This window comes from Ranitomeya imitator, chromosome 7 (genome assembly GCF_032444005.1).
Source record: "Ranitomeya imitator isolate aRanImi1 chromosome 7, aRanImi1.pri, whole genome shotgun sequence".
Lineage (NCBI taxonomy): Eukaryota > Metazoa > Chordata > Amphibia > Anura > Dendrobatidae > Ranitomeya > Ranitomeya imitator.
The window spans coordinates 89,655,056-89,667,302 of NC_091288.1; the positions used below are offsets into that span (position 1 = coordinate 89,655,056).

The 12,247-nt window shown below is 43.6% G+C and overlaps 1 protein-coding gene across 1 annotated transcript; it reads right to left on the reverse strand.

Moving 5' to 3' along the window:
- Positions 1-2,004: 2,004 nt before the first annotated feature.
- On the reverse strand, positions 2,005-3,386 carry LOC138645871 (uncharacterized). Its single transcript, XM_069735374.1, has 2 exons — positions 3,214-3,386; positions 2,005-3,081 (listed from the first exon to the last, which is right to left on the reverse strand). The coding sequence occupies exons 1-2, from the start codon at positions 3,327-3,329 to the stop codon at positions 2,196-2,198; spliced, it is 1,002 nt and encodes a 333-aa protein (XP_069591475.1). The 5' UTR covers positions 3,330-3,386; the 3' UTR covers positions 2,005-2,195.
- Positions 3,387-12,247: the final 8,861 nt, after the last annotated feature.

Here is a 12,247-nt window from a genome sequence, read left to right on the forward strand (position 1 = left end):
GCGCCAGCGGGCCTCGGACAGGCCAGCCATGCCCGAATTTTTGCATTTGAGCACGGTTTTCCAGAACTGTTTCAAGGCGTTGAGCGATAAAATGGACACTCGTCTGTCCAATATCGACCGGCGCCTTGAAACTATGGAATCCGAGCTCTCGACTCCGGCCAAACATTTTTTTAGTACCATTGCTAAGGGCATGGTGGAACACCTTACGCCGGAACTCCAGATTTCGGTGATGCAGGCCTGCAACACTGCCTACGTGAGGGCTCTGCAGCAGGCTCGGGTCATGCAGTCAGCGACAATGCCTGTAGTGCCGTCGCTGGCTAGCATGACTCCGACTCCTGCTGGAGAGCCACTCCAGCCACCCCACCGTGGTCCACGTGCCGAGCGACGCCACCACAGGCACCATAGCATTGTGCCGCCGACTCCTGCTCCTGCCAGGCCCTCATCCTCCCGTAGGCGTCATTCTGGGGGAGCTGCCGCGGGAGAGAAAAAAATAAAAAAAAGGAAGAGGACACACACTGAGGCTCTGGCTGCTCCAGTACAGACACAAAGTGCGCGTCGGGGCTCTAGCCTCAGCAGGAGCAGCCAGGGCCAACCAAGAACCTCGCAAAGGCTTGTTGCCTCCTCCCTCCCCTACAGAGGTGGCGGTTTCTTCCCCAGTATACCCTGCGGAGGGTTTGGACCTGCCATCGAGCCTCCTGGACTATATGTCATCATCCTCCTCTTCGTCATCATCCTCCTCTTCGTCGTCATCCTCCTCTTCCTCTCCCCATTCCAAACAAGAGACATACCATTCCCCCATGGTGGCAGAAGTTGATACCCCCTAAGTTTATTTCCCCCTTTTTTTTTCTGTTTCCCCCCAATAAAAAAAGTTTGTTTTAAAACAATATTTGTTCTTATTTTCCAGTATACTTCTCGGCAAGTCACGCCGTGCGCTGTCTACACATATTTTGTGCTTCAAACACCTCATATATGCAATGTCAGACACTATTTTTACAATTGTTATTTTGCCTTTTTTTGGGTGTCTCTCATTGCTGTATGAGGTGTTTACAAACACTAAAGTGTATGACGTACAAACACTAAAGTGTATGAGGTGTTTTCAAACACTAAGGGTATGTGTCCACGCTCAGGATTGCATCAGGATTTGGTCAGGATTTTACATAAGTATTTGTAACCCAAAACCAGGAGTGGGTGATAAATATAGAAGTGGAGCATATGTTTCTATTCTACTTTTCCTCTAATTGTTCCACTCCTGGTTTTGGCTTACAAATACTGATGAAAAATACTGACAAAATCCTGATGCAATCATGAACGTGGACACATACCGTAAAGGTACCTTCACACTTAACAATGCTGCAGCGAAACAGACAATGATGCAGATCACTGCAGCATCGCTATTTGGTCGCTGGAGAGCTGTCTGTGTGACAGCTCTCCAGCGACCAACGATGCTGAGGTCCCCGGATAACCAAAGTAAACATCAGGTTGCTAAGCACAGGGCCACGCTTCCGATGTTTACCCTGGTTACCAATGTTAAATGTAAAAAAAAAAACAGTACATATACTCACAATCGCGTCCCCCGGCGTCCGCTTCCCTGCACTGACTGAGTGACGGCCCTAACAGCAGAGCGGTCACATCACCGCTGTGCTGTGCATTCACTTTACGGCCGGCGCTCAGTCAGTGCAGGAAGCGGACGCCGGGGGACGCGAAGATGAGTATATGTACTGTATTTTTTTTTTACATTTAACACTGGTAACCACGGTAAATATCAGGTTACTAAGCGCCGCCCTACGCTTAGTAACCCGATATTTACCCTGGTTACCATTGTAAAACATCGCTGGTATCGTTGCTTTTGCTGTCAAACACAACGATACACGGCGATCTGACAAACAAATAAATATGTTATATGGTATGGTATAAAAATGTTATTTGAAGCAGGGTAGAAAAATTAGAAAAAATTTTTATTAAACAACAACATTTTAAAAACAAAGGGTTCCAATTTTTTATATAAGGCACATTACATTTGTGAACTATAGGTAGATGCCAAATTTGACATAACCAAACCAACCTAAACGGATAACATTTATTGCACATTTACTGGAGAATTAGTTTATTATCATATTATATTTTTAGCACAGTCACAGTAGAGGTATTTATTGGTGTAGTTAAAACCAGAATACAGTCCAACAGTAACATTATTACTACACCATTTGATCTTGCCATGACACACGGCCAACATCTGACACAAAATAGGCCGCAAAACGATCCCTCATCTGCGCAATTTCCACACTTGTCCTCAGAGGATGATCATGGTAATCGGGCAATGGGTTGGCTATGGGTTCATCGAGTTCCACATTCAGTCTCTCTTTGGCCATAATGTAATTGTGGAGAACCACACAAGCCTTCACCACCTCATCCACTGTTTCAATTTTAAGATTAATGGCGGATCCTAATATCCGCCATTTGGAGACAAGGATGCCAAAGGCGCACTCCACAGTCCTTCTGGCCCTGGACAGTCTGTAATTGAAAACCCTTTTTGTATGGTCCAAGCCCCGACTGGAGTAGGGTTTCAATAGGTTGGCAGACATTTGGAATGCCTCATCCCCAACCACAACAAATGGCATCGCAGGGCCTTCGGTGTGGGGAAGAGGTTGTGGCTGTGGGAAATTAAAATTGTTGCCATATAATTTTTGGCCCATATCCGACTCTTTAAATGTGCGTGAGTCATTTGCACGCCCAAACGCACCAATGTCCACTGCGAGAAAACGGCAGTCCGCACCGGCAATTGCCATGAGCACAGTTGAAAAGTATTTTTTGTAATTGTAGAAAAGGGATCCACTTTTCGCAGGCTTGGTAATCCGAATGTGCTTTCCATCCACTGCGCCAATACAGTTTGGAAAAGAACACACTTGCTCAAATTTCTGTGCGTTGGCCTCCCAGATTTCGCTTGTAGGGACGGGTAAAAATTCCTCCCGGAGATTATCCCACAATGCGCGGCATGTCTCAGCAATAATTCCGGAAAGAGTGGAGACTCCAATCCGGAATTGAAAATGAAGTGATCTCAAGGTCTCTCCGGTAGCCAGGAAACTGCCAAGAAGATAAAGAAATTTACATTAAAGTACATTGTAATTTATAAAAGTACATTGACCATACCAAACCCAAAAAAAATTTAAAAAAAAAAGGGAAGAACATATCACAGTCATTCAAACAGCTACATACCGTAGAGTCACCAGCAGCCGTTCCTCTGCGGAAATAGCTCTCCGGAGCTGCGTGTCCTGCCTGCTAATGGATCCTTCCACCCGACGCAGAAGATAGCGGAAGCTGTCCTGAGACATCCTGGTATATTCGAAATATTTCTCCAGGTTGTCATTCAGTTCGCCAAACAAGCAATGGTATGCTCCACGGCTCTCCCGGACTTCCACGATAGGGTGTATCCAAAAGCGGCGACGACTCCATCTCTGTTTTTCCCTTTGATGAAAACAGGCGACAGCATAGGCATGAGCCAAGGCAAATTCCATCTCCATATCCATGTAGATACTGTCCATGGGACGCTCCATCATGAATACCAGCAAAATGGGAGGAATTCATCTCTGCCAGGGTATATACACAATTACATAAGACCAACCCTCTTCTAGCCATTGGTGGTCCTTATCTATTGTGTAGACACTTTTTTTTGGGGGGGGGGGGGGAATGAAGAATGACTCACTGCACAAAAAACGCATGCGTCGAAAAACGCTGCGTTTTTTGGTCAAAACGCAACTGCGTTTCCAAAAAACGCAGCGTTTTGCGCCGCATGCGTTGAACGCATGCGGCGCAAAACGCAGCGTTGTGCATGCGTTATGCTGCGTTTTTGTTTGCGTTGTGCGTTGCGGCGACGACGCTGCGGCGCACACTGCAAATGTGAACGTAGACTAAGAGAGTACCCAATTCATAATAATGGAAACACTGCTTTCAGGAGGCCCTCCCGTGGCCAGGCATTGCATTAACTGCATAGGCAAACAGTATGGGAGAAACAATTCCTAATAATGAGAACATTGCATTCAGGAGGCCATCCTGTACGTCTGTTCAAAGGGTTATTGGGGTTTGTCAAAAATTGGAGCAGGTCTTGGATTCACTGCATAGGCAAACAGTATGGAGTATCAACTTCCTAATGATTGGAACAATGCTTTTAGGTGGCCCTCCTTTACGTCTCTTCAAAGGAGTATTGGGGTGCATCTAAATTTTGGCCAGGCCTTGCATTAACTGCATAGGCAAACAGTATGGGAGTAACAAACTCCTAATAATGGGAACATTGCTTTCATGTGGCTCTCCTGTAATTCTCTTCAAAGGGGTATTGGGGTGCATCTAAATTTGGGGTAGGCCTCGCATTCAATGCATAGGCAAACAGTATGGAAGTACTAAATTCCTAATAATGGGAACATTGCTTTCAGGTGGCCCTCATGTGCATCTCTTCAAAGGGGTATTTGTGTGCGTCTAAATTTGGGGCAGGCCGTGCATTAACTGTATAGGCAAACAGTATGGGAGTACCAACTTCATAATAATGGTAACATTGCTTTCATGAGGCCCTCCTGTATTCTCTTAAAAGGGGTATTGGGGTGCGTCTAAATTTGGGGCAGGCCTTGCATTCACTGCATAGGCAAACAGTATGAGAATAGACAATTCATAATAATGGGACCATTGCTTTCAGGAGGCCCTCCCGTACATCTCTTCAAAGGGGTATTGGGGTAGGCCTCGTATTCAATGCATAGGCAAACAGTATGGAAGTACTAAATTCCTAAAAATGAAACCATTGCTTTCAGGAGGCCCTCCCGTTTATCTCTTCAAAGGGGTATTGGGGTGCATCTAAATTTGGGGTAGGCCTCGCATTCAATGTATAGGCAAACAGTATGGAAGTACTAAATTCCTAATAATGGGAACACTGCTTTCAGGTGGCCCTCATGTACATCTCTTCAAAGGGGTATTGGGTGCATCTAAATTTGGGGCAGGCCTTGCATTAACTGCATAGGCAAACAGTATGGGAGTACCAACTTCATAATAATGGTAACATTGCTTTCAGGAGGCCCTCCTGTTTTCTCTATAAAGGGGTATTGGGTTGCGTCTAAATTGGGGGCAGGCCTTGCATTCACTGCATAGGCAAACAGTATGAGAGTACCCAATTCATAATAATGGGACCATTGCTTTCAGGAGGCCCTCCCATACATCTCTTCAAAGGGGTATTGGGGTGCATCTAAATTTCGGGTAGGCCTCGTATTCAATGCATAGGCAAACAGTATGGAAGTACTAAATTCCTAATAATGGGAACATTGCTTTCAGGAGGCCCTCCTGTACATCTCTTCAAAGGGGTATTGGGGTGCATCTAAATTTGGGGTAGGCCTTGCATTCACTGCATAGGCAAATAGTATGGGAGTACCAACTTCCTAATAATAGGAACATTGCTTTCAGGAGACCATCATGTACATCTCTTCAAACAGGTATTGGGGTGCGTCTAATTTTTGGCCAGGCCGTGCATTAACTGCATAAGCAAACAGTATGGGAGTACCAAATTCCTAATAATAGGAACACTGCTACTGCTCCGCTGTTGAAGCTGCAGTAGCTAGTCACTTGACAGGCCGCGGCTCCTCCAGCGCGGTCTTTCTGCGCAGGGTCGCTTTCCACCTTATCACTGCGGTCAGCTCCGTGTTCAGGAGCTGGCGGCTCAGCTCCTCCACCTGCGCTCCCAGGAAGTCTGGATCCTCAAGCGGCAGTAGGCCCAGATCCTCCTTCCATCGTCTGGGAAAGTCCATGGCTGCCTCTCCACTCTCCGGGTGGCCACCAGTCGCCATCTTTTTCTCCAGGTCCGCAGCTGTACTCACACGCTGCTCCAGCTCTGTTCTCCGGGGGTGGGTCTTCTTCTTCTGGTTCCCGCCATAACAGATAAGGAGGCGGACGTCCCTGGACATGTCCTCATAGTATAGTAACACCTGAAGGGTGTTCCTGGTGAAGTGAAGTCCAGCTGTCCTGCCGGTTTCTGCTGCCGGAATCTGCACTCTGAAAGGAGGTAGCCCAATTTTAGCTGTCCTCCCCAGTTGTCACTCGCCTGTGCTTCTCCCTCCTTTCAGTCTCTTTACAAGTTGCTCTTCTCTCTTTTTCCTTCCCAGGAGCTGCAGAATCACTCGTCTGCACAGCCCCAGCTTTCCTTCCTCACTCTTCACTCTCCTCTCACCAACTGACTATCTTCAACTGCCTAGCAAATGACTCCTCCCGACCAGAAAGAGCAGCTCCCCTGAAGTCGGGTGTAGAGCTCCCTCTTCTGACCTGGAGTCAGAATAGTGCTGTATGTGCTGAATACCTGTTAAAGGGATCTTTCCTCGCCTCCAAGTATGACATCTCTCTCCCCACGATGAAAGCAATGTCACTGTAACAACCAGGACCCTGTGGTATTACACTTACATTGGGCTTGTTGCTCGGGTCGAGCATCGGAGCATTCCAATTTGCTCGACCCAAGAAACGAGCGCCCGAGCATTTTAGTGCTCACCCATCACTAATCAGCACATATTTTTGGAGCATTTATACTGAAGAGTTCAGCTTGGAGTTCTCCAGTGCATTTTAGGCCAAGAGATTTCCAGCATCTTGACCACCTAAAGGAACATGGCTTCATCGGTCAATTCTCATACTTCCTATGTCCCAGAAGAACCTTCAGCAAATGGGATTGTAAGGCCATCTACATCACGTAAGACGGATATCCATATACAGGTCTCTAAAATATGTATTTCTTATAGGGGATAATATTCTATAGAAGAAAGTCCTTATAGGAGTGTTGTTTGTCTTTTTCACACAGGAACATGGTGGCATAGCAGGGCAGATTCCCCTATAGCCCATAGGACAAGGAGCAGGTTTTCCCACCAAAGAAGGATGGAAATAGCTCCTGTAAATACTAGGCAGAAACGAAGAAGATCACCACCACCAGAAAGTTCTGAAGACAGGAACCCATTCCCCATTAACACCCAGTTACAAGTAGTAAATTCATCAATGCTGTTACTCCCTACCTCCAGAAGATTGGCCCAGGTCCCACCTAAAACCTGCACCATCTGTCTGGATAACATTGCAGCTGGGGATGAAGTCAGCTACATGGAGTGCTCCCACTTCTTTCACAAGGCCTACATTGGAAGACGGCTACTGGGCAATACGACCTGTCCTCTCTGCAGGCATACCAACAGCCAGCAAGAGTTTCTGGTCCGTGCATACTTGGAGAACTATGGGGAAATTATGGTAATAGCCAATGACCCCAATATGTAATACCACCCACCAGTAACAGTATTTGCACCTGGCACATGGAGAAGCCTCGTATACCACTGATGGGATTCATTGCCAGCAGGAATCTCCTCAGTGATCAACTGCTCTCACAGAGTAGATGCAACAAGTCATCCAGGTGAAGCCTATTCTGTGGCAACCATTCCTTGGACAGCAGTGCTAGAGCAAGGAACCGTCCTTTTTAACATCTATACACCCTTGAGATATTAAGAACAATTAAATATATTTAGTCATTCTAATTGATTTTGTTATAGTCAATACATGTAAAAGTTTTACTGTTTAAGAACAAATACAAATTGAAGAAAAAAATGTTGTTCCTTTAGTTATGGTACATATTGAATAAAGTGACGGGGAGTGAGATTTCTGTGCCCTGTGTTCATCTAAATTAAAGCCTCACAATCGGCCCCAATACCATGTAGATAAGAGGTTGCCAACCTGTGGCTTTGGAGTCACATGTGGCTTGCGGCTGTCTGGAAATTTCGTGCAGGTCTCCAGATAGTGACTTTTTGTGAATAGCCCTGCACAGAAGAGCAGATGTGGATGTATTGCTAGGTGGGGGAGTGCAAAGTCATCCATCCTGAAGTGCTGATTTGGTTACTGAAGGGCTGACCATGTGGGTATATGATGCCAGCGAGGTTATTTTTGCTTCCCTCTCCTGGTTTCATCCCTGCTTTTCTACTGTGGCATATTCCTTACTCCAGGGGCTGCTTCCTCCTAAGTTTATGCGTTTTCACAACATATTTCCACCATCTTTCTTCTACTCTTGGGACTCTGATAATAGCTTTTAGATGGGATTCTTCTAGATCAAATGTGCAGTTTTCTAAACTACAGCGTCCTATGGTGTGCAGTGGTATGGCTATGCCTATGACAGTTTTATATTATTTGGCAGATCGGACCTGTCGGGAGATTTATGCTGCCCAAATTATGTACAGCATGAATCAGACATTGACTGCATTATTGCAGCTGTGTAACCTTTACTGTGAAATGCTGCATCATCAAAGAGAATGCATACTGCGAGCAGCCAAATAATCATATAGAAAACAGCGTATTTTGAACAATCATTATAAAAATCTTTATTTGTACTTAGAGACATACATTTAAGGTTAAAAAGGAGGCAAATAATGCTTGCAGTTGAGCCAAACAGATGTAGAGTGGCACCACCACAGGGCTGGTAGTATTAAGAATGTAATAATATAGTAATAATCATACCATACAGTGTTCCCCTATCGCTATAACAATTCCAATTCCAAAAAGAGGCAAAAGGACACTATTGATTTATACAATCAGCTTAAAGTCTGTCAAACCATAATGGCGTGCCCAATTGCAATGGCTAGAAGCACAGATCGATAGCGACATATAAACACTGAACAAGGAGTAAAGCAAAACATAAGAGGGTTCAAACTTACTGATGCCATGGTGATGGTGCCACTGCCCCTACGTGCGTTTCGGCAAAGTGCCTTCATCAGGGTAATTGGCATCATGACCAAATCAAGCTCCTTTTAAACTGAAGATGACCAATAGTGGTATAACCCCGCCCCCAACCCAATACGACATGAGCAGATAGGATGCCGATACTTGTAGTTTTAATCCAGAGTACTGTCAAAACAGTGATCAATAATCACCTATTCACTGGCCATGTTATGGCGCATGCAGCGCCGGCCATCCCGGACTGGATGAGGCAGATAAGTGTGACTTGGCAGGTGGCGACGCGCTGGGATCGGGCCGACAGCCGCTCGGAGTCACGCGGGAAGAGGCCCGACCCAGCACCCCGCCCACCGCCAATGATAGGCACTGTTACCGGCAACACCTCCAGGATGCCAGAGCGCATGCGCGCCGGCCGGAACTCAGATAGAACCAATATAACAAGTCTCCATTATGTAAATACCGGATTACCCGTCAACCAATATCGTAAGAACACACATGCAGATGAAAGGAAGCATTATCATTAAATACAGAACGGAGAGGCAGATTATTGTTGGCCGAAGATTCCCATTCTATCGACCCAAATATATATAAATATAGTAAATGAAACAGTGATATTGCAGTGTGCAAACGTCCTTTAAATATCAACACCTCCACAGTGAATAAAGAAAACTGTGCAATGTGATGGGGCCTACAGTATATACAAATGACCCTTAATGAAGTGATCAAATACATACAAAAGTGATAAGAAGATTGGAAATATAAGAGTCAAAATAGACACAATATACACCTAGAGATTAATAGTAAAGAAGGCAAATATCAATGCCCGAAGACATTAAAAAAGCCATGATAAAGTGCCATTTTAATAAGAGTATTAAATACTTGACCGCATATATCATTTACAAATGTGATACTATAGAGCAATATAAAAGTGATATCAACGAATACGTGTATATATAAAGTTGAACCACATATCCCACCTAACAGTGAAATCCAGAAAAAGTACATAATAACATAGTACAAAAATATATATAAAAATGGTATACTAACAAAGAATCACATATTCATATAACTACCACAGAAGGAAACTATTCTCCATTGAGTTAATGGGCCATGAGAACAATGAATAGCTCAATGTTCCAATAGACAAAATATACAACTTCGCTGGCCTTCCAGTCAATCATCCGCACTAAAATGTGAGTCCATATATATAGTAATAGAGCAACATCGGTCCAGTACTGGGTAAAAAAAAAGTCCGTATTAACATACTAGATGATGATGTATATCAGATGAAGATCTTGTCCTGTTTGGTTAAGGTGATCTCGACCACCCATTCCTCTTATACAGTCATCAGATATTATCATTTTCAATTATTGGTCATCTCTTCACCACAAATTACGTAAATAGACCGTTCATTGTTCTCAAACCCAGCGGAGAGAAGAGGAGGAAGATGGAAAGGAGGGAACGAGGTACAATCAATCAGTCGGCCTCCAAATTCATACTAGATAGCATAGAAAATAGCATATAATATATTAGTACTAAACAAAATACACAATAAAAACATAAAAATAAGCAACTATATAGAATGATGCTGAAAAGATCTTTTGCACGGGATCAGGATCTAAATGAAAGGAGCAGAACGCAAGGATTTGTTAAGTCCATCCGGTTGTAGAGTACGTAATGTCCAAATCCATTTTGCCTCCCTTTGTGCCAAACTACGGCTGAGGTTACACCCACGGAGATTGGATATTGTCAATACCCCTAACTCTGAGGCCTGATGGATCACAAGAATGGTATTGCCTAAAGTGCCTTGGAATTGTTTTTAATTGTTCTAGGTCGTCTTCCTTTGCAGCCGCTATAATATCAAGCACATGCTCCCGCACCCTAACCTTCAAGGCCCGCGTTGTGAGTCCTATATAAATCAGGGAGCAGGGGCACGTTGCGTGGTAAACAATTTCCTGTTCTTTGTTCTTAATTCTAGTACGAATACTATTTGAGATTTTATTTATTTCAGGATTTTTTCTATAAGGTTTAATGGTTTCAAAAAGTTTGGAGATTGCATTTTTACTGGTCATTAATTGTTTTCTCCTTTTTTCTATAATGAACTCCACTGCCTGTTTTGAAAAAGCTCTAAACATCGTATTCCATTGTAGGAGTGTCTCTGGATCTCCAATATCGCCAGAGGGTGCGAGAAATCCATCAAAATTTCATCCAGTGAATGAATATTCTGCACAGATGGATACATTTCAGACCATTGTAACAGATGAGATCAGAAAAATAAGTGAGAATAAATGTGGCAAATTTAAGTTTAATTTAACAAGCAGGGAAAGAAATGCTATTATATCCCTACAGCAAAATAAAGAATTGGTTATTCGCCCAGCAGATAAAGGAGGGGGGGGGGGGTTATTCTGGACCAAGAATCTTATGATAATGAAGTATCACTACTTAGTGATTCCCGTACTTATAGGAAACTTCTTAGAGACCCGACTGCTGATTACATTAAAGAAATGAAAACTCTAACTAAAAAAGGGTTAGACAGGGGATTTATCAATAAACATGAGTTTGAGTTTATAAATTGTGAATCTCCTAGATTGGCGGTGTTCTACTACTTACCAAAAATCCACAAGGATGCCGCCAATCCACCCGGTAGACCCATTGTCTCGGGTATTCAATGCTTAACAGCCAATATGTCCAAATTGGTAGATTCCCATCTACAAACAATTGTCCCATTTCTACCATCACATTTAAAAGATAGCACACATATTTTACAATTGCTACAAGAAGTAGAATGGCAAAATGGGTACATAATGGGTACCCTTGACATAACTTCACTTTACACGGTCATTGACCATCAAAAAGGATGTGAGGCTGCTAAACACTTTTTAAACAAATTTACTATAGTTCCTCCTGAACAAATTGATTTTTTATGTGAACTTATGAATTTTATCTTAACTCATAATTACTTTTTATATAAGGAGGACTACTACTCCCAGCAGTGGGGTACCGCCATGGGGACCAGGTTCGCACCAAGTTATGCTAACCTCTATGTGGGTGGTTGGGAAGAGCAATTTATCTACCCAGGAGGATCTTTACATGCGAACCTGGTCCTCTGGCGGCGTTTTATTGATGATGTTGTTTTTATTTGGTCTGGTGGTACAGACACTTTGAATCAGTTTTTAAAAGATATTAATAAAAATATTTATTTTTTAAATTTCACCTCTACCACCAGTACTACTGACATTAATTTTCTTGACCTAAAGATTTTTATTGAGGACTCAAAAATTCAAACGTGTACTTTTATTAAGCCCACTGACACAAACAGCTATATCCCTCTAGATAGCTGCCATCTCCCTAGCTGGCTGCTCAATATTCCAAAAAGCCAGTTTATGAGAATATACCGGAATTGCTCTAGGCCTCAGGATTTTGAAAAAGCCCAAACTCTGACTAAAAAATTTTTAGAGAAGGGATATGACGAGACAACATTGGAAATTTCAAGAAAAAAAGCTCAGTTAAAATCTAGACAGGATTTGATTCAACCAGC